A 23,812-nucleotide genomic window follows, 5' to 3' on the forward strand; every position below is an offset into this window, starting at 1 on the left:
GTTATTAGATTTTTAGAGTTACATCTAAAATGTGGTCTGGTGGTCTTGTCGCAGATGGTCTTTTTTAAGAATTTATGTTTATTTTTTGTTTAAAATTAGTTTTGACAATTGTTTGTTAAAGTACAATGTGCTGGCATAATAAATAATGCAGGAAATACAAGTTAAAATTAAATAGACTGAGTGACATGCAAATTTAAGATCACTATCATGTTTCCTTAACGCACTGCCTATAATTTCAACATTCAATGTATTGACAAAACAGATAAGTTTCTGAAATCCATATTTACCTTCGATAATCTTTAAACTGTCACATTTTTGTGGTGGATATTTTTCCTAGAGTTTTTCATCATCCTTGCAAGTATTAGACATTTCCCTATCTGCTGAACCTCTGCAGCCATTCGTGTTTAAGCTTTTCCCTCTTGAACTTAAACCAAAAATGTACCAGCTTCTAAACACAGCTTCTAAACACAGACTCTAAAACATAGCATCTTTTTTTCAGGTAATAATAGGTAAACCTGTTTTTTTTTCTCTTTCTGAAAACCTTCTTTTTCCATTAAAAAACAACATTTTATCTTCCATAACTTGATCCAAGATTGATTAACATGCATGATAACCAAACGTCTATGTGTTCTCGTATCCCATTCTTTCTCATCATCATGATAACTGATACCATGAAGGACAATCATATAAATTAGAAGTTAAATCAGAGCACTTCCCAAAATTTCAAAATGTAAGCAGGACACAGTTTGAACTTTCTGATCAGTTGGGCAAAATCCAAGGATAGCATGATCAAGTTTACATACCGGTATGCACTGATTTTATTAAAGGAAAATATTTTTAAATATTTTACTGTTCTTTATATCTTTTCCCTGCTTATTCATTTTCAGATTCATCATGGCAGTGATGAGAGCTCTTATGGTTCTTTTCTTGGTCTTTTCAGATGAGAATGCAGCTGGTAAGCAAGATGTTTACCGTATTTGCCAAACCCTGCAACCAATATTTCAGATTAAATTCCCATAATAATGTGTATTCCATAAGGGATATAACCTTATCTAGAAGGATAACAGGAAATGAGAAACATTTAAGGCACTTATACAGAAACATAAAATGTCTTGTTTATGTACGTAACCATCGTTCCCTAAAGAAAGGGAACGGAGACGTCATGTCAATGACAGACGAATTGGTAACTCACTTGGAGGGACCAATTAACTTTGTTTGTATCTAAAAGAGTCAAAGAATGTTAGCATCCAGTATTTGCATCTGCTGTCGTCGTCCCGCCATATACGGGTATACATTTTTTCGCTGAGGAGCCGAACCGAGCTGAGACATTTCCTTTCAGTTGGTCTCTTCGACGTCACCTCTATGACCAAAGAATTAGTAATCCCTACCAAAGCGCCACAGGAAGCTGCCCCTTCCAGTGCCCTGCATAAGGCTCGTGCCCCTTGTTTTTAAGTAGGCATATGAGGGCCTTATGCAGAGAAGGCCGGACACTGCTGTTCCAATACAACCCACTTAGTAACCTTACTGTAGATAACACTGGGATGCGTCCTCACTCTGGCAGTAGCAGGGGACACTGTGTAAGCCACATTCCTTCTGAGTTTTCTTAGGAATGTTTAATACTCAGCTGTGTACATGTGTGCAGATGTATCACTATTCTATTTATTTTCAGATTCATCATGGCAGTAATGAGAGCTCTTATGCTTCTTTGCTTGGTCTTTTCTGTTGAGAACGCAGCAGGTATACATTTATTTACCATTCCAACCCTCCTTCTCCCAAAATTGTGTGTTCAGCAAAACCTTGAGTGGTAGGAAACTAATGTTAAGGAAATCTAAAATAGTATAAATAGCTTAAAACTCCTAAAAAGTGCCCAATAGGCTTTGTCGAACTATATGGTTCCATAAAGAACCTTCAACATCCACATAACTCTTCTGTTGCACAAAGACTCTTTGCAGTGGAGTAGCTACATTTGTGCTCAACCTATGAAATCATGAGAAGTCAATCTGTTTCGAAAGTACTTTGATTGTACTATATTCATATTTTTCTCATCCTTTTATCTTTAAACTACCATATCTTACTGAAATTATCTGAAATACTGTTAAAACCAATAAGCATTTACAAAGCAAATTGTGTGAACTGTGGATTCAAAGTCATGTACAAATATCAACATGATCTCACAAAGTTCCGTGGGATAGTCACTGAATTTTGTGCTCTTTTTTCCGTGGCATTCTCACGGATTGGTTACTCAACTGCTTTTTGCTATTTTCAAACCATTTTCGCTTAGGTTTAGGGTTAGATTTGGTGTTTGCGTTAGTATGTCACTTTAAATATTGGTTTAAAATTTTTTCTGATTTATTCTTTTATATTTTCTAAACTTTAAACAATTGTTGCCTGGCGTTGGGGTTAGAGTTGGGTTTGGGTAGGGATGTCATTTCATGTAAATCTAACCCTAAACCGAAGCAAAAATGGTAAGAAAACAGGACAAAACATTTGAGTAACCAATCCGTGAGAATGCCACGGAAAAAGACAGTCCGTAGCAGGGCCACGGAAAAATGCGGAGATCCATGAGAATGCCACGGAAAAATGAGCACAAAATTCCGTGACTATGCCACGAAAATTCGTGAGATCAGGTTGACAAATATATATATATACAGTTTGTAAATATTGTGTAACAAATGGTAGTTTAAGATAGATGGCCTTGAGAAAGATACAGGTTGTATTTATTAAAACAACATCAAACATATTGAGAACTATTTATTTCTGGAGATATACAGGGTATGGCAGTTTCCCATACAGGGTTTTAGATTAATCCAGGACTAGTCCTTAGTTATATTAGAACATTTAATATTATTATTATTCAAAATAAAATAAAAAAGTAGTTTATTTATCTTGTTACTTACTGTATATTGTACATAAAAAATGCATAGCATTATAAATACTACACAGTGTAGGGATTCACTGATTGAAAATCTTTGTGCCGATACCAAAATTCAACTTCTTAGGATGACACCGATACCAATATACAGTAGATACAGATTTTTCTTTTTATTACTGCTTGTTTCAAATGATTGTGTGATGATGTCATGAAATCCTATAAGTTTACAAACTGCAATTCTGTTATCATTGTCACTGGTTACTTGCAGTGAAGATCATTTTTGAAGATAATTTTTTTAATTAAATTTTTGATAATTTAATATGATTCTGGGTATTTATACAGTAAACAACTTGTTTGTGAGCTGTTTTGACTAAATGACAATGAATTATAAAAATGTACAAAGAGTGAGATATCATTTCAGTGACAAAACTGCAAAGTGAAATATTTAATCCCATTAGGAAATTCCAGTTTGGAGCGGCTTCAAGTAAATGAATTATCATTCTTATTTTAGCCTTATTATGACCATCAAATTTCAATTAGATTTCTTTTTTTTTATTTAACATTCATAAATGGACAATGACTTCTACTGTTTTTCAGTGATGTACAAAATGTACGCAATTATTTCAAAATGTTCAGACATAAAATAGTTCTCTCTTTGTAAAGAGAGCAATTTCTATTTATTTGAGGTTAACATCTGTATTCACAGTATCTGATCATTAATCATCATCATCGTCATCATCATCGTCGTCATCATCATCATCGTCATCATCATCGTCATCATCATCGTCATCATCATCATCGTCATCCTCTGTGTTTACTGTTCCAGAGAGCACATCTTCTATCCAGTTTTCCAGCTCTTCAGGTGAAGGCAGATCTTCATCGTCAGGTATATCCAACCAAACACTGTCCGCCTGTCACAGAGGTCAATAGTCAAAGAGTGTTATGTAAGCATTATAAATTACTGTAGCATTTATCTGACATGTCACTGAACTAAATCAAGCACATCCTCTGAAAGTGCTCTGAAAACATTAAACACATTTATGCAGGTCTGATCTTTATAATGGAGAAACTGTGTTAGCATTAAACATGAATGACCTTAAGATGTTAATCATATTAAAATGTTCATTCAGTTAAAAAAATTAAAATATTGCACTTACATCTGTAACGTTGACAACACCAATCTGTGGTTTGAAGAGGTTAACTTTGAAGGTTTTCTCCCAGTAAGGAATGAGCTACACAAGAAAGATGAAATAACATGATATAAACATGAGGGTATATAATATAATATAATACTGTCATCCATCGTATCTATGTAGACTTATTCACCAGTGGAAAGTCATCTGGGTCGATCCACACAATGCTCAGTTCTGGATTATGTGTGTTGTCTCTTGCCACCTCCTTCAGTATCTCCAAGAACTCAAAACCATCTGAAATTTGCATTATATCCTTAAGATGATTCTTAATCTGAACAAAAATCATTAGGCTTTCGATGTAATGAAGCTGAATTCATGGTATATGTCATTAAACTGCATACCAGGATCCTCCTCCTCTGCAAAGGCGACAATGTGAATCCCATTTAAATCATCCTCCTGCAAAACATTTCAATTCGGTTTCTTGTGGGTGTTTGGACAGATAATAGTAATATAAAATTAAACCACACAGATCTAAATCAGTACATTTCAATTAATAAACGGCAAATATTGCTCACCCAGGTCTCAAACATGTGTTCTGCCCTGAGTTTTCTCAGAGTTGGTCTGTGGATGTGTAGGACACTGTCAGTATGCAGTATGAGCTAATGTTTCATAGACATCCTTAACATAGACCTCACAAAATTATATTTCATGTTGTACTAAGCTTGACTTTTGTTGTTCTGTTAAACCCAAAAGATGTTTGGCAGGACTTTGGTGAGTCACAAATACTTTTTCTTAAAAATAAAGAGCCATGACAACATTCTTCAGAACTTCTCCTCATGAGTTTGGAATGGCATAAGGGTGAATAAATGATGAAAAAATACCTCCTGTGCTCTGATATGAAGGCCACCAGCTCTTCCTCAGTGTAAGGTTTGTCTGGAATGGTGACTGGTTCCTCCATGAAGGGCTCATAAAAGTCAACCTCATTGTTTTTCAGAGTCAGTTCTTTTGCAACCTGAAACGTGATTATGACAAACATGATGTTAGGAACAGTTCTTTGTTCATGTAGCTCATTGCGTTATCAGCGGAAAGGTCATAGGTTAGAATCCCAAGGAACACACATACAGTACTGATAAATATCATATGCCTTAAAGGGATAGTTCGGACAAAAATCATATTAAACCCATGATCCACTCACCTCCAAGCCGTCCGAGACGCACACGTCCACCATCTTGCAGACAACCACACTTTCAGTCATTCCAGAAAATGTCCCTGATCCCTCCGTCAATCAAATGTAAAGCCACAGGGCTCACGTCATTCAAGTGCAAAAAATGTGAGTAAATATCCTTCCCCAAAAAAAATCCAAATGGCTCCACAATGATAAACAAATGCATCATCCATTTTGTTGCAACAACATCCATATTTAAAACTTTGCAAACGAAAACAACCAGCCTCCGGGAACCCCACCATCTTAGACTCATCTGTATTCAGGAGAGAGTATAAGCGTGGTGTACACACTTTTCTTAGTGACGTATGACAAATGCGGAGGATGGGGTGCAGGGCAGTAGCACAGAACCCTCCATAAACTGCATACGCTCTCATCTTGAATGTGGACGCGACTAATGCCCCATTCAGACAGCCAGCGACCAGCAGTAGCAGAGCGACGCGATCTCATTCATTTCAATGGAAACTGGGCGACTTCCGGCGGGCGACACGAGCGAAAGTGACCGTTGGCGACTGTATGGCCGTGTCCAGCGACGCGAGAAAGTTCAACTTAATGCAAATGTCGAGCGAATTTAGGGAGCGACTACCAATGAGAACGAAGCAGTGGAGTTCACGTCGTCCTTCTCTCGTCAGTAACTGGCGTGGATGGTACTCATTTATATATGACAAGCAGATTTAGAAACCCTCATTGAAAGAGACGGGTGACACACAGCGATAACGTTGCTGGCTGTCTGAAATAGGGGTAAGATGGCAGCGTTACCGGAAGCTAGCTATTTTCGTCTATAAAGTTTTAAATATGGATATTTCCACAACAAAACGAAGCGTTTTACCCTCAGAAGGCATTTGTTTATCATCGTGGAGCCATTTGGATTTATTCTGTGAAGGATGGATGCACATTTTTTGGACTTGAAGGAGTGGACCCTGTAACTTAACACTTGATCAACTGAAAGATCCAAAACACCCTCCAAAATAAATGAAAATGTGTATGTCTGAAAAATGATGGACACATGCATCTCGGACAGCCCGGGTGTGAGCAAATCGTGGGCTCAACACCATTTTTGGCCGAACTATCCCATTAAATACACTGTAAGTCAACTTTGGATAAAGGCATCTGCACAGTTCATCTACCATCGAGAGGCATTTGCAGGCACAATGACTTTGAAGGTGCAATGACAAAGATCTTTGTAACATACAGTAAAGAGAGCAAGAAGTGACACAATACTTACAGATTTGTCAAAAGTAGCAAAAAATCTGATAAAAGGTTGAAACTGTTCAGCTGCCTCTCGGAAAGCCAGATAATCTGAGGAAAAAAGGAAAAATTAAGAGGTAATGAAAAGAAGCTGTTTCTCCATAAATCCTGCAGGGAACTACTACTACATTTTTAAAAATAAAGACCCTTAGGTTTTTTTATCAAGAACCATCTGCTGTACACCATAGGCTATGTTGGTTTGACAAAGCCAACATATTGTAATACTGTAGCTTCTTTCTGAAATTGTTGACTGTTACTTCTCCTGGAGCTTTCAAGCTACATCCACCAAACTTTCCACAAGTCTTCAGACTGGACTGAAGATATGTGTTATATCTTTTCCAAGGGATCGAACTTACTCATGACTTATTCGTAAAATGCTAAAAATGTGCTAAAATTCCCACAGACTTTGCCAGATCTGAGGATTTTGTGGGTTACTATACACTGAAAAAAAATGATTCATTCAATTTACTACATTTTAAATAAGTGGTTGCAATCAATCTATTGAAGCTACATTTAAACAAAAAAATTGAAAAAATAATACAAAAAAAATAGTTTATAATAAATTGATTGCAACCACTTACCTTAAAACAAATTGAGTACAGTAAATGAATAATTTTTTTCAGTGTATTTGTAGACTGTAAGGCTCTGTAAGAACATAACTGTAACGGTACCCCAGGGGTACAAATGCTGCCCGAAATCGCCCTTTAAGAAACAGCCCATGAAACAATGTGCTTATCCTACTATGGTAAATTGTATTTAATTATATAATTCATTCTGGCAAGTGGCTCTTTTGTTGAGTATCCTTATTGACAGCTGGCTAGCCACAATCTATGAAACTCTAGCCTTCGTCAAGCCAACAACAAAGTTTGTTCACAAACTTTAACCTCTAGTTATATTTGTACATGCAGGTTTATATTTGGACGGTGCAAATTAGATCTGAAGCATATAATAATCCCATTCAGTACTGTACTGAAAGGATACTATGTCTGATACTTTCTGAATCAGTTTGAAAACACACTCACGCTCAGAGTCCTGACTCTTGAAGAAGCCAATAAGTTTAATGTCTTCTTCCATACGGTCAAAAGCTCGCAACTCCAGAGTATTGTCAATGATCTCAACCGGATCTTCTAAAAGCTAAAGTGTGGGAGGGATCGAAGGAAAGACATAAAAAGTTGTAGCAAAATAAATTATTAGTCAAAGATATACATTCATGGCAACAATATGCTTACGTCCAGAAGGAACTCCACAAGGGTGTCTGCAGCGAGCAGTCCATCAAATTCAATTACCCGGTCTTCTTTAAAAACATAGACACTGCCCTCCTCATGCAAACCTTTCAATGAAATGTTAGAGTACATTGTATATAATACATTGCATTATCATCCAGTTCAGCAAATCTTATAAAAAGAGATTCACTTGAATTTAACTTCTTATATTTTAACATGCATTTAATGGGGTTTATAGAGGAGTTTTATGCAATATAACTTTATGTAATTAAGGTTGAATCTTAAGTCAATGACTCACCTAATTTCTTAGCAATTTTGGCATCCTTGTGGGAGTCAACCATTCCAAATCCAATGTCCTTTTCTTCTAAGACCTGAGCAGCTAACTCCAGATAAACAAATCAATGAATGATTAGTGATGTGTTGCATGCAACATGAAGTCAATTCAATCTTTCATTCAATTTTAAGTTTTGACTTGTGATAAGTTGACAACTTATCTAATTTAACTTAATAGAGTGCCACAGGGATGACATATTTTTGTAGGTCAACCCGGAAATTAGCGGGACACTGGTTCTCTTGCAAAAAAGGCAATTCGTTTTTCCCAAACACTAATTTTTCCCAAAGTGTAAATGCGTTTACTAGAAATATGCAAAGACTAATTTTGAGTTCAAAATTCATTAAAATTCATTGAACGCACGTGCGGTGATGCAATTACGCGTCTGGTCGGAACTTTACTTCCGGTTTCAGTTTTTTTAATGGTCTGACTAGTTGCTGAAACTGAACTCTTAAACAAATACCTCGTCGAAAATAACAAATGTTTTGGTTTCCTAGGTAATCTATGTGTTGTTTATTTTGCTTATTATATAAATAAACTACTTTAAAAGGACTTTGTTGCTATTTATTCTTAGCGGGGTTTACCGGAAGTTACGAGTTGACCACGAAAGCCGCTTGTTTATGTTGTTACTGCTGAAATAGTCTTATTTTTTGGGATAATCCAGAAGTCTTTGAGAAAGATGCATGGACTTTTTTGCAAGGGAATCACTAACTTCTGGGTTAGCATACGAAAATACGTTATCCCTGTGGCACTCTATTTGTTAAGTTAAAGTAACATAAAAATAAATGTTTATTTAATCAAATTTTTTTGCAGCATATTTTTATGTATTTGACTTATTCATTGGAGAGGACATGCAGTTTGCCTTTCACCGTGTGACACGCAGACCCTCATCCCAATTCAATTACAGGGGAGAAAGGCATTCCTTTAATTTATGCAGCTGTTCATATACATCACGCTTTGCCATTTAAAAATGTACTGTATATGAGCTTGCCTGAAAACATTTTAACATGGCATGAATTTAGCTTTGTTTTAAAAGTGCTTTTGTTATTATCCTTGTCATTTACTGTACATAAATCATTTACTATAAAATACTACAAAATATTTTCACATTTTGTGAAAATATAACCTGATATCTTTAATATTGACTAATGTCATGTCAAAGACTGAAATCAATGTGAAATCAGTCAAATGTTCCTTATCTCATAATAAGATTATGAAACTTTGGATTTTACAGACAGGGCTACAGTTTACTGTATTTTATTTATTATAAGGAAGACTAACTCATAAATGATGTCTGTTGTGATCCAAATGAATCAAGAAATAAAAAAGAGTAAAGTAATAAGGTCTGTGGTCCTCTAAGTTGAGTTGATGTTTCTTGTTTAAATTCTATTACTGATGATGATACTGAAGACAACATACAGCAAGTAACTGCAAAAATGTATGCTTAAAATGTATGTTGTATGATTGATCTATAATTAAAAATAATAATTACAGCTAGAAATTAAAGCACATTACAAGCTTTTTAAATTTTTTAGATATTTTTACATACAAATGTAACACGATAAAAACATTAACCTTTTAAAAATATTTTATTTTACCCATGAAAAATCAGTTCTGTGCTGACTGATAAAGAAAAACATTCAATGCACTACGTGTAAAATATCAGCAAAATGCAAACGTACATCTTTTTTGTCTCCTGTATGTCTTTTTTGACCCTTACCTCTAGCACCAGTTCAGTCATTTGAAACTGTCTCTGCAGCTCTTTTGTAGTTGGTGGAGGAGCATGGTAGTATAGGCACAACATGTCATATTTCTTCAGAGCTTTGCGGTAGTTCTTCTCATCTATGTCCAGGACACGGTCTTTGCCATCGTAATGTGGGAATTCGAGGCCCTTCTCGGCAATTGCCAGGGATGCCAGTCCCAGAGATCCCAGCAGCAAAAGCCAGGTGATGTGCATGTTCTTGTCAAGCAACTAAAAACGTTCAAAAAATAAAAAAATCACACTTTCACTCACAGTTGTGCCTCCTCGGCTGCTTTAGCATTCATGCAGTTCCATCAGGTTTCTAGTAGAGGGGCATCAGAGTAGAAGTCCTAAATAAAAGTTTGATTTAATGTAATAAACAAAAATAATTAGAGAGAAAACCAACCCGGTCTTTCCCAAAGCTTGATTGTTTACCCCTCCTACAGAAATACAGAAACTTTCTATAGGCAAACCTTCTGTCTTTTCCTCTCTGCCACCTTCTCTCCTGACCAGAGACAAAAAGTGCCTGGTATATTGTGCTGGTAATAGGACAGTGGAGAGCTGGATACCTTACATAGCAGTGTTTCTCTAATCCTTTTTTAGGAGCCCAGTTGTTACATGGCTAAAAATACCCCAGCGAGGCAGCAAAGGAGCAAGAGTACTTTTGGAAGCTAATTAGGCCACGGCTAATGACATTTGTGGCTAAGAGCAGAAAAGTGTGATATGAAAACTTCACAGGAAGACTTCCAGACATAAACAAAAGAAAAAATACATTCTTTCCATCAGGTTTATCTACTGTATGTGCGTGAGAGATAAAGAAAACAGTTACTGTTAGTGGGATGATCGATGTGCATGCAAACATACTGTAACTGGATGCTAGTGTATTTTTTGATGTGTGAGCTGTTTGTAGTCAGATGTGTGTATGCACTAGTTGAACTGACAATGTACATTTATTGTGTAGATGTGATAAACCCCTTCAAAAGTCATTTTTCAACTCGGGTTTGATTTAATTCTGTTTATTTGTAAAGGCATGTGCCTGAAGACATCACTGAAAAGCCTTTAAACTGCAGGGGACTCTCATTATGACTCTTTGCTTCATAATTTAGCATGTTCGAAAACGAATGCATAGCCCATCCAGTTATTTGGAAATGCAGAATGTACAGGTGTGCACTGTAAAAAATACTTTGCTGCCTTAAAATTCGTTGTTAAATCAACTCAGATTTACAAGTCATGTCAACAGAGATGAGTTGTCACAACTTATAAAATATTGTTGAGAAAAATCAACTTAATTTTATAAGTTATAACAACTCATCTCTAGTCAAGATAAATAATAGTAAGTTGAAATGACTTGTAAATCCGAGTTGATTCAACAAAAAATTTTAAGGCAGCAAAGTATTTTTTACAGTGTGGCCAAAAGTGATGTTCAAATTTAAACAATTGACATTGTTACCCCTTTTTTATATTTTATAAAAAAATGCATTAAAAATTTGGTAAGCATGTTGCATTGGTGTGTTTGAAGAATGAACTGATGCTTTGAGAAGAATTTAAAGTGCATATATCATGCACAATCCATGTTTAATGTGTTGGCAGTGTGTGAACAACAACCCTTCAATGAAAAAAAATCCACCATCCGCTTTTTTTTCCACACATGCTGTTTTGATTATCTTGTTAAAGAGTAACTAAACCCTAAACCAACTTTTTTTAGTTAATGATCTGTAAGAATGATGCTTTATTAGTGCTGTTCATTGATTTTAGTAAGTTTTTTGACATTTGGATATAAAGTGTTTCAATACTACAATATATGGTGTAAAAACGTCTGAGTGCTGCCCTCTTCAGGTTGAACAGTGGCTACTACAGTTGAATTTTCCTATTGGATGTTGGGTCTAAAAAATAACTCATGACGTAAGCAGGTTCAAGCTCACCACGCCCTTGTTACGATCTCACCTGGTACGAGCTTAGTTCCTCCCCTCTATCTCAGTTGGGATCTGCCCACTTTTCTTGCATTTTTCAAATATTGCCAGTGGGTGGAGTCAGGCTCTGACCAGGGGTTTAGTTACGCTTTTATGTGACATCACACAAACAGAGCCCCGCCCACGACCACTGAATGATTGATTCATTTTACCCAAAAGCTTTTCTAAATGTGTCTGTTAGCACATTGTAACACTAATGATATTGTCCCAGAATGTATTCACAGGAATCAGATCTATTTTTAACCAAAAGAGCTCATTGTTTGTTGGTACGGAAGTGAGGAGCTGTAGCTCATTCACATTTAAAGGTACACATATGAAAACAGTGCTTTATGGCTTCCACCCAAGTAGGGGCATTTTGGGCATGCTATAACAAATGATCTCTGGGGTATTTTGAGCTGAAACTTCACAGACACATTTTAGGCACTGGGATTTTTCTTACACCTGAGACTGATATTAGATTTGGGAAAAAAATAGGCATAATATGTGCCCTTTAAAGAGGCTTGGCAAAACATACACAGAACACATGCAAAATGTGTAGTCGACTATAAAATATGACTACAAAATATTTTTTATTTTAATTAATTTATTTATTATTCTTGGAAATAAAACCCAGATTTCCTCATACACTGTGGTTTGCCTTTTTGCCAAAATATTCTGTTCAATAAATACCTTAAGGGTTGGTTTCCCAGACAGGGAATTGCTTAAACCAAGACTATGCCTAAGTTTATTTAGGAAATATATCAATTTTAACAAACATGCCATAGTAAAAACATTATTGGGGGGAATTTTAATGCAAAACAAAGGGCATTGATGTATTTTAAGATATGTCAGTTTGGACAGCTCTTACATTTATTTTAGTCTAGGACTAGTGTAAACCCTGTCCGGGAAACCGCCCCTAAAAGTTTAGTATTTGGTTAATTCTGTGCCATACACCTCATATTTAGATGGTTTAATCTAAAATGAGTGGGCATTAAAAGCAAATTTTGTACAAATTATTCCACCCCCGGATATCAATTCTAGCTACGTTCAACTCTCAGACTTGAGGGTAAAATACATATTGATTGGGTAATTTTATTGAAATATTGTTTTACTGTGCGACTCATGCCAATTCATACATATTTTACAACTTCTAATTTGTATAAATTTGTACGACCAAATTTATACGTTTCTGCAATTTTGCTATTATCTCTGTGACAGGGGGTATAAGGCTGGGTTAGAGTATCGTTGTTTTTTTAAATAATTGATATAAATAATTGTATTCATATAAATTAGCCAACTCTTTAAATACATATGAATTCCCATGAGATCAGGTTGGTCTTACAGTAAGTACACTGACACTAGTATTGTGCTGTATGTGTGCAAGTATGGTTTTCCTTTTATGAGACTTTAAATCAGATTTTAGATTTAAACTTGCTTTAATGTTATTTTATCACATACTCCAGTTGAACAATCATTGAGTTAGATATAAAGCAAATGCTCTGTCCTCTTGTTACATCCAAGACGTTATTTTGCAATTCAGGGGCAGTTGAATAGACTCAGCTTTCATCAAAAATTAAAACTGATGAAAGATGATTCATGGTACAGAATGGGTTGACTAAGACTAAGCAAGTAATTAATAAAAAAATGCTAACAGATTTCCACCCTTATATGTTCAGTCCTTGCACAGGGCCATGCACACACATTTTGAGGGGCAGTACCCAAACAAAAAAAGGGGCACTAAGGAAACAAAAAAGGGGCACTAAGGGGGGTGGTACTATTAATATGGTTCTAATAAAATATAGAACATTTTAAGGGGGGTTGGCGGTTGATGAGAAGGGCACCTCAGCCGATGAAGGCAGAAATGCTGTGGCCCTAGCCACTGAGCAACCCCCCTGCATGGCCCTGATTAAGACTATTTAAGACCTGCAGAAACCCTTTAGGTTGTAAGCTGATATTTCATAATAAATGTCCACATACTTATACTGGAAAAACATTTATGTTGTTGGATTGAATATCCACTCGTGTGTTGGATTTTGACGTCGGATCAGCGTTGGATATAGTCATCATATCTTTGCTTCATGAAACATATGTTAATGCTCAGTAGTACATATGGTTCTTTAATACACTCTAAAAAAAATCCGTAAAAAAACGGACAAAGTACTGTGTAAATATGAAGGAATTTTCCGTATTTATGTTTTACAGGCATTTATCCGTTTTTTTTTAATAACATGTTGCATTATGGGTACAATAACCCCTGCTGCAATCTTTCACTTTTGCCTCTCTATCACCATCTCTGTTTGAAACCTAAAATTACAACTTGCTTGCAGAGTTATTTTCTAACATGGATGATGTTTAACTTCTAAACAAATGCTGTCAGAACAAGATACAAGTGTTCAACTATTCCAGCACCAACACATGTGATTTAGTAGACAAATCCTCTTTCTGATGTGACGTGTAAGTCAAATGGATATTTACCACAACATTTATCACATTAAATCTCCAGTTTGTGTTTGTTTTAGATTTATTTGAAGTCACCACTATGGTGATTAGTGTTCCCTTTAGGTAGGCTTTTGTCCCTTGACCTTCACAGAACTGTCTCTGTTCTTTTAGCATTGCAACTTGTTTGTTGCTTGAGGAAGGAGAATTGTCTATAATATCATATAAGCTTAGTTGTTTTTATGTTATGCTACCTAACATTTAAATATGAAATGATAAAATAAAATTATGAACTGGAATGTATAAGAGTGACACTCTATGCTGATCTAAAAACACACTATATTTAATAAGATTGCTGCAAATGTGTCAGCTGTGGTTTTTGCTTCAGAGACATCAACACTTTGGATACAAATCTCAACAATGGTTAGAGTAAATGTTAAGAAAGTTTTCTGTCCTGGTACCCAGCATGCATTGCGGCATGAAGCTTTGTTGTTGATTGTCACCATTGTTGCGTTTCATAGGCAGATTGAAGTGTCCCTAAAGGATACGGAAAATGTTCTGTAAATCTACGGAAAGTGTTCTATAAATCTACAGAAAGTTCAGTTTTTAAATAAACGGAAATTTTGTAAACATAACGGAAAAGGTGCCGGTAATTTTCTGCCAGGACATTATCCGTTTTTTTACGGATTATTTTTTTAGAGTGTATATTTGCACTAAAATGCGTTCATTTTAAATGGGCATATGTGTCTGACACAGGTAGTCTAGTGCATCCCAAACTTTTTAACATTAACATTTTAATAACATTATAGTCATTATGGCCTTTAGAAAACGTGGCATAAGCTTTTGTCCTTAATGGCTTTTTTTCCTTACATTGCTTTTACTTTTATGCTTTAAGTAGTTTTACAATGAGTACTTTTACACTTTTACCTGAGTAAAAAGCTTGAGTTGATACTTCAACTTCTACAGAAGTCTTTTTAAACCCTATTATCTATACTTTTACCTGAGTAATGAATGTGAATACTTTTGACACAACTGGTTGGTGGTTGACAGGCTTGTGCACAATTCAGAATTTCAGAATTGGCCTCCATTTAATTTATAAATTGGAATTTGAATTGACTCCGCCCAAAAGGAAGTTGAATTGGAATGACAGGAAGTGGAATTAAATTCATGGCAATTCAAAGAAATTCCACAGTCACACAACAGAAATAATCTCACATATATTCAGTGTTAGGAAAGTTACTTTGGAAAATTGTTTGGCAACCATTTAAAATACTTGGTTAAAGTAACGCATTCTGGGAAATGAAGTCATGTTCCATCGTGTTCCACGAAATTACAATTACAAAAAAATCTAACTTAATTATTTGTTATGTGACTAGAGTTTTTAACATTAATTGCTGAGGGAAAACATTTCCTGTTAATTTTATCTGTACAAGTAGTTCAAACTTATTTAATTTATAGAATATGTAATGCAATCATTTTTGACATATACTGAAAGCTTCATTTTTAACACTTCACTTACACTGTAAAAATGTGGCTGCAATTTTGCCGCTGGTTGCCAGTAACTTACTGTAGAAGATAAAGACTGAAAATGTTTAATGTTCATTTAACTTTTAACAAACTGTTGCCAGTAAATAACATAAATGTAAAATCTACAGTAAGTTACTGACAGCTAGTTGCCAGTAATACACAGTAATACTGTAATTTCAACAGAAATATTTTACAGTGTACTGTATAATATGTATATGAATTTCTTTGAATTTCTATTGAATTGCAATTCTGCTTCCTTTAATTCAAATTCGATTTGTAATTCTAAATTATGTTTTTGACATCAATTCAAATTCAATTCAAATTCAAGAATTGAATTGGAATTAAGGAGTCATTCTCAATTCAATTCTGAATTGTGCACAAGCCTGGTGGTTGATGAGAAGGACACCTTAGTCGATGAATGCAGAAAGGCAGTGGCTCTAGCCACCAGGCCACCCCCCTGTGCACGGCCCTGCACTTGCATTGTATGAAAGCACTGTTTAAGTTTCTGTGACTTAGAATAGAATTTGTTGTCATAGCAATGACTCCAGCAACAGTGATGCCCAAATTAGGATCAGCTGTCTGAAGGATGTTGTTATAGACATAACATGAAAAAACTCATACACAGATTCAATTTTGTCTTAAAGTATCATCAAAATACACTTAGACAGAACATATCTATAGCAAATTAACATGCAATAGAATACAAAAACCTTAACCAATTTAATCTTTACATTTTTTATGTACACTCTCAGAAAAAAGATACAAAATCTGTCACAGGGGCGATACCCGTTTCAAAAAGTACACGTTTGTACCTAAAGGGTGCATATTAGTACTAAGGTACATATTGGTACCTCATGTATATCTGCATTTAACATGGTAGATAATATTATGCATTTTAAAGGGTACCGTCGCCATGACGGCTTTTGCACCTTTTTGACAGTGCATGCATATATAAGACATTTCCAAAGCGAGTTGGCTTACATACATAGGTGGAGCACACCGGTTCAGTAAGAACATGGCTGACTTCCAGAAATGTCATGTTGAGGTTAGATATAGCAAAACTCTAGTAATGTTCCTTGGTCTCCCTCAATGCATTTGTGGTAGGGATCATTTGGAGTGCTCCCTTTTCAGCTGAAAGTTGGTTCAGTTTATGCTGGGTCTGCATAACACTTACTGTACCAGCTCTTCATAAAATTATTTAGAGCACTTGTGACTCCTGCAGGTGGAGTGTCAGCCTTGACTATTGTTGTCTGGATCATTTGAAGTGAAAGAGTGAACATTCGAAAGAGAATTTAGATGTGTCTAAATACAATTCAGAGGATAATCTTGGCTACATATTGCTTAAAATACAACATGCAGATTTAATCATTATGTTTTTGGGAAACTGACATATCTATACTTACTGCTTACTGTTGCAAATCAATTTATTGAAAAACTACAATTAATGCAAAAATATATATATTTTTGTATATGTTTAAATGTGTACCCCTTAATTATGGTGATACTAGCTTAATTTAATATAATAATTAATTTTAAAAACGTATTATGCAACAAATATACAGTATAGGATGTGTTACTTGCCATTTGATATTACACAGCATAACACAGTTGAACAACTTTTGACTTACCTGATTTTGAACATTAATTGTTTCTCAAGACACAAACTTGTATAGCCTGACAATAGTTCCTTCTTTTTGTATTTATCTACATAGTGTTTGCTCACGTGCATAAAATGTGCCTTTGTCTGAAATTAAAATACCCTTTGCAGGTGCATCAGTATTTTATGGTGTTATTTTAAGGTTTATATATTGATCATGCAATCATCATATGCATATAAACATTGGAGATATTTAGTTTGTTGAAATTGTTTGTTTTTCTCTGTTTACTTTCAGTTACGCCACCTGCAGACACTAGGTGGCATATGTTTTCCATTCATTCGGTTAGCTCAAAGTTACATTGAACACAATTTCATTGTCACCTAAAACAGTTCTGTTCTTGCACTTTGATAGATAAAATTAAAGCAAGCCTAAAACGACTATTATTACAAAAAAGGTGTATTATGTGAATAAAAATCAGCTGTTTGTTAGAAAAAGCAAGATATCAAGGTATGTGTTTTTTAAAGGGGTCATGCACAAGACTTTTTAAAGATGTCAAATAAATCTTTGGTGTCCCCAGAGCACATATGTGAAGTTTTAGCTCAAAATACCATATAGATAATTTATTATAGCATGTTAAAATTGACACTTTGTGGGTGTGTGCAAAAATGTGCCGTTTTGGGTGTGTCCTTTAAAATGCAAATGAGCTGATGAAGTGCAAACACTGATCACAATGATGGTGGTTTGTTGCACTTGAAACTCAATTGTGCTGTGAATTATTGTTTTCTCTGCACTAAATCGCAGTGCTGTGATTGGATAGTGCAGTTTAAGGGGGCGGCATTATTCTGACATCATAAAGAGGGACGCATTTCAATGACCTATTTTTGTATGTGCTTGTAGAGAATAGTTTACCAAAACTAAGTTACTAGGTTGATCTTTTTCACATTTTCTAGGTTGATAGAAGCACTGGGGACCCAATTATAGCACTTAAACATGGAAAAAGTCTCATGCCATGGTCCCTTTAAGAGATCTATACCTCTCCCATGTGACCTGCATGGCATTATTTATTTATCTTTTTCTGTAGAAAACAAGAACTTTTGAGAACACTATCAGAAACAAAGGTACAAAAGCTGTCACTACACTGTAAAAGAATTCAGTAGAAATTACAATGTTATTCCAGCTGGGTTGCCGGTGATTTACCGTGGATTTGAATTTATGTTGTTTGCTGGCGGGAGTTTGTTCAAAGTTAAATGAATTTTAAACATGAACAAGTCTTTATCTTAACATAATACAACTATACAATAACAGCCTCATGCAAAGCATTCTGGGAACCAGAAATCATCATCAACCTTTTTCTGTTTTTGCTTCAGATTTTGTTTCCCAGAATGTTTTGCTTGATGCTGTTTTTTTAGTTTTACTCTGTAAAGACAAAGACTTGTAAATGTTAAATGTTCATTTAACTTTGAACAAAATGTTGCCAGTAAATAACATTAATTTAAATCTACTGTAAATTACCGGCAACCCAGCTGCAATTTCTACAGATTTTTTTACAGTGTAGGGCAATACCCTTTTAAAAAGTAAACATTTATAGGTTGCATAGCACATCAAAGGTACATACTAATACTTCAAAGAAACATATTGGTATCTGTAAAGTACAAATCTGTATCCGAATGGTAGATATAAGGACCTTTACCATCCCAGTGACAGCTTCTGTACTTGTCTTTCTGACAGTGTGTATATTATTATATTACAGATGTATCAGACAATGCAAAAGCTTTTTGTGGGTATGCAAATAAGTATATTTGCCAAATATCACATTTAATATTAACCGCTCGCCCATGCTGGTTTGAAGCACATTTATTAGTGGTTGTTCTGAACCTGTGCAATATCTCTAATATTGGAACAAAAGGGCACAGGGTTTAAGGATATGTCACACCCTTGTATTTACCCTTGGTGAATGTTTTTTAGATTGGCAACATTAATAAATACAGCAGTACAGTACAAACCAAACCAGTATAATGTCTTCAGGGCATACAAGACTCCAAGAAGAAATTTGATATTTGTATGCAGTAAAGTGCAAGCATTATTAAGAGAATGACAGACAGAACGATTGGCTTGCAGGCATTGACTTGCATTACTTGCTTTGCTTTGCATTTCAGTACACCGTAATTTCTAATAACTCCAGAATAATTCCACAAAGGAGTTTGGAAGCAGAATGTAACATTTACACAGTGAACTGTGAAATTCTGAATCTGTGTAGCAATGACATTTAAACACACTTCACTGACCAAACAAAGAAGCACATTGTCCTGTAAAATCCTGTGGAATTTATACAGTAATGATGAAAACATGATTCACATGATGTTGTACCTTTAAGATGTGAAGGACATAGCAGAGTCTAAAGAACTGAGTGAGGAGAGAGAGAGAGAGAGAGAGAGAGAGAGAGAGAGAGAGAGTGAGAGAGAGAGAGAGAGAGAGAGAGATTGGGAAAAAGGTGATGGAAATTTTTGACTTTTAAAAAAGGTCTGTAACGGTGCACGCCAAACAAGCAGGGTCAAAAGAGTTATAGCCTGAGAGTTATAACTTTCCATATCTCTTCTTTTCCTCAGAACAACATTTCATTGTTTGGAGTTTATTTGGACAAGGTGTGGAAAATACAGTCAAAAGTTGCATTATTCATGTTGTAAAGTCACAGATCCAAGAAGGCACTGCTGATGATTAGGATCAAAGGGGCAATTTAATACGTAACACAATAAAGAGACCCGAGGGGTGTGTAGTGTAATGTAACATCGTAAGTTATTAGAGCATGACACAGCAGAGAGTACTGCATTAAAATCTACCTTGAGATGCACTTTACATCCTATGCATATGATAGACGCTTTTATCCAAAGAGACTTAAAGTGCATTCAAGGCATTAAATTGGTAAGTAAATCAAATAAATAAGTGCAAAAACTTTTTTTTTACCTGCGCAAAGATTTACAATGTACAGCTCTTATTTCCAGGAACATTGCATGCATTAAAACCACATTATGTATTTGGCTGCATGTGCTTTGCATATGCAGCCTGCGGTATGGGATACTTTGATATTAATAGTCTTTTGATAATGCTATCTCAAGTATTGTCCTCACCCTGTGAAATGCATGCAGTGTAATATTACTGTTGCACAAGGTTACTAGTTGTCGATACCTGATTCTTTATTCTTCTTAACATTGTAACTAATGCCATGATTACTTTAGCTTAATCTTTAATCGAACATCTCATGAATCCCTTACAGTTAGTAAAGTATAAAAAATAAATAAATACTCAGATTATATTTTATTGAGAGATTTGGTTTTGCAGAGAACTACTGTAAGGAGAAGTGTGTGTGACCAACAAAGAGAAAAATAAAATTCCTATAGGATTACAAAAACAGTACAGTACTTTTCCATGTAGTCTCTCTCTCTCTTTTCTAACAGACTTTTTCGCTCTAGCTCTCTCATCCTCCTCCCTTCAGGCTTTTATACTGAATGTGCAACATGTAAAGTGTTTTTGGAATTTTGTGTGGGTTTTATCTGGAGACAAGTTATTGGCTATGTGTAATAACAGGCCAACAATCAAAAAAGGTGAAAAAATACAATATTGGTGATGGTAACACTTAACAATAAGGTTGTATTTGTTAACATTGGTTAATGTTAATTGTGAAAGCGCTATATAAATAAATTGAATTGAATTGAATAATGCACTAACTTCTATAATACTTCTAGAGCATTTATTAATCTTAATTCATGTTGTTCATTTCAGCATTTACTCACATTTATTTAAAGGTGCAGTGTGTAATTTTTAGAAGGATCTTTTGACAGAAATGTAACATAATATACAAAACTATATTATCAGGGGTGTATAAAGACCTTTCATTATAAACCGTTATGTGTTTATTACCTTAGAACGAGACCTTTTTATCTACATACAAAGAGGGTCCCCTTACATGGAAGTCGCCATTTTGTGCTGCCATTTTTCTACAGAAGCCCTTAACGGACAATTTTTTGACTATGTTGTCTCCGACAATGACATGTTTGTCTGGTGGCAGCTACCTTAGCTTCTCTATGTGTTTCAAAAGCAAGGGGTGAGCAGTGGACAAAGCCATTGGTTGCAATTTGCAACTTCACCACTAGATGGCACTAAAATTTACACACTGCACCTTTAATCAAAAGTTGTTAAAGGGATGGTTCACCCAAAAATGAAAATTCTGGCATCATTTACTCACCCTCATGTTGTTACAAAACTGTATAAATGTATTTGTTCTGATGAACACAAAGGAAAATACTTTGAGAAGTGTTTGTACACTCGTAGAACGAATGTGTTAAAGGTGCAGTGTGTAAATTTAAGTGGCATCTAGTGGTGAGGTTGCAAATTGCAACCAACAGCTCAGTTCACTGCTCACCCCTTGCTTTTGAAACGCATAGAGAAGCTACAGTAGCCGATACAGGACAAACATGGAGACAACTTAATAAAAAAGTTTGTCCATTAAGAGCTTCTGTAGAAACATGGTGGCACAAAATGGCGACTTCCATGTAAGGGGACCCTCGGTGTATGTAGATAAAAATGTCTCATTCTAAGGTAATAAAAATATAACGGTTCATTATGACAGGGCTTTATACACCCCTGATAATATAGTTTTGTATATTCTTTTGCATTTCTGTTAAGAGATCCTTCTAACAATTACACACTGCACCTTTAAAAACAACACATTAGTGTTGATTCTGGGACAACACACTAAATGCGTTGTCTCATAATTAACCCATCGCTGTGTTTTTATTGAAACAACACATTTTGTGTTACTATTAAAACAACTTGTGTTTGAATTTAACACAAAATCAACACAAAATGACACATAATGTGTTAAAAGCTTAACACAAAAAGATGTGTAAAAAATGAACACATCATTTCTAAAAGTGTAAGCAAACCGTTCATGGACCCCATTTACTTCTATAGTATTATTTTGAAGTGAATGGGGTCCACGAACGGTTTGGTTACACAGGTCATCCAGAAATACCAGCTTGTCCAGGAATCATACAATGAGGTAATGAGGTTTACCTTATTTTTCTGTACCTTGTGCCATAGACTGTAGTATTTCCATTTATGTCCTCCATTTTCTCGCATTTAAAACCTGAGGTTAGGGTTAGGTTTCAACAGATGGTCTATGTATAGATCTATAATACACAAGCTGCATTATTCATTGTTGTAAGGACAAAGATTTCAGCAGGAGTCACTACTGTCACTAAATCACTATTAATGAAGTAATGTGTATTTTATTATATTTATTGTATGTTTTGTGTTGTGCGGATGCAAGCTGTGTATTGGGTGTGTCATGGTGTCCAAGACTAATTTCCTAGGAATGGGACAAACAAGTATAAAGTAAAGTCTTTAAAAAAAGGGCTTTATGTAACACAATCAAATGGGTGTGAACTGTTTATCAAAATGATCTACAATCATAACTTTAAATATTTTACATAATGAGAAAGAATTGAGATAAATACCTAGCAAACCACAATAGTCCGTACTAAAAACACCTTTTTTGTACAGTAGTATGTACAGCATTTGTTTTATGCAGTGCAGAAACATCTCGTGTTAAACATACACGTAAACTTGATCCCCTTTGGAACTCTCGGCCGCAGACCTAAACAACCACAAATATTCATATTTTCCATTCAGATCCTTATTTGTGGCATGGTTTCATAAGAGGAGGCATTGCCAGGAGAGCGGAGCAGCTTCACTGGACGTCTTTATAGAATTTTGGGAATGTTTGGTATCTGTGTGTGTTTTGCTGTGGGTTGTGCTGGAGATCAGGATAATTCGCCATACGAGATAAAGAACAATGCTGTTTTTCGTGTGTCTCTGCTCCGGTATGTGAATGCTTTTGACAGGTTTACATTAGTACACAAAGATAATGTAAGTCCTGAAATGGGTGTGCCCTTACTGTACTGAGAGACCTATTCATGCTTAACAAACAACCGCAAGCATGAAGAATCAAAGTCATTTTTATAGGTGTAGAGCATTAAAAAAGCTGCAGTGTGGAGCAACACTTAACATACGGTAGATACAAGCATGACAGTAAATTCAATAGTGAACTGCGGCAATAAGATGGTATTTACATAATAAGACAGTATTTATACAACAGCAGAAAAGCAATAGATTTATACATGCAACTCATCAGTGCACTAATGTGATGTAATGCATTGCATGCATTAAAGCTGCACTATCTACTTATGGAAAGGTTTTAAACGTCAAGAAATGAGTAAGACTTTTGAGAAATGTTTTGACGATTATGATGAATAATAATAATTATATATATATATACACTCACCTAAAGGATTGTTAGGAAATTAACACCTGTTTAATTTCTTATTATTTTAATTATCTAATCAACCAATCACATGGCAGTTGCTTCAATGTATTTAGGGGTGTGGTCCTGGTCAAGACAATCTCCTGAACTACAAACTGAATGTCAGAATGGGAAAGAAAGGTGGTTTAAGCAATTTTGAGCATGGCATGGTTG

At 35.3% G+C, this 23,812-nt stretch overlaps 1 protein-coding gene across 5 annotated transcripts; it reads right to left on the reverse strand.

Moving 5' to 3' along the window:
* Positions 1–3,018: 3,018 nt before the first annotated feature.
* Positions 3,019–10,383, reverse strand: casq2 (calsequestrin 2). 5 transcript variants are annotated; one of them, XM_055216018.2, is made up of 12 exons: positions 10,244–10,383; positions 9,750–10,001; positions 7,997–8,081; positions 7,705–7,805; positions 7,498–7,609; positions 6,453–6,526; positions 4,887–5,017; positions 4,581–4,626; positions 4,407–4,461; positions 4,199–4,299; positions 4,030–4,104; positions 3,019–3,783 (listed from the first exon to the last, which is right to left on the reverse strand). In XM_055216018.2, exons 2-12 carry the CDS (start codon positions 9,984–9,986, stop codon positions 3,589–3,591), a joined length of 1,212 nt encoding a protein of 403 aa, XP_055071993.2. In that variant the 5' UTR covers positions 9,987–10,001; positions 10,244–10,383; the 3' UTR covers positions 3,019–3,588. The 5 variants fall into 5 exon arrangements, with proteins under 5 accessions (XP_055071993.2, XP_055071991.2, XP_055071992.2 ...); XM_055216016.2 differs by having other exon boundaries at positions 9,750–10,120; positions 10,244–10,382; XM_055216017.2 differs by having other exon boundaries at positions 10,177–10,335.
* Between the last annotated feature and the right edge of the window lie 13,429 nt (positions 10,384–23,812).

This window comes from Misgurnus anguillicaudatus, chromosome 17 (assembly GCF_027580225.2).
Source record: "Misgurnus anguillicaudatus chromosome 17, ASM2758022v2, whole genome shotgun sequence".
Classification (NCBI taxonomy): domain Eukaryota; kingdom Metazoa; phylum Chordata; class Actinopteri; order Cypriniformes; family Cobitidae; genus Misgurnus; species Misgurnus anguillicaudatus.

Coding starts and splice junctions, on each gene's coding strand:
- casq2 (XM_055216018.2), bottom strand. CDS start 9,986: ATGCACATCACCTGGCTTTTGCTGCTGGGATCTCTGGGACTGGCATCC. Junction 8,082..9,749: donor TGACTGAACTGGTGCTAGAG/GTAAGGGTCAAA, acceptor GTTTATCTGGAG/TTAGCTGCTCAGGTCTTAGA. Junction 7,806..7,996: donor CAAAATTGCTAAGAAATTAG/GTGAGTCATTGA, acceptor TTTCATTGAAAG/GTTTGCATGAGGAGGGCAGT.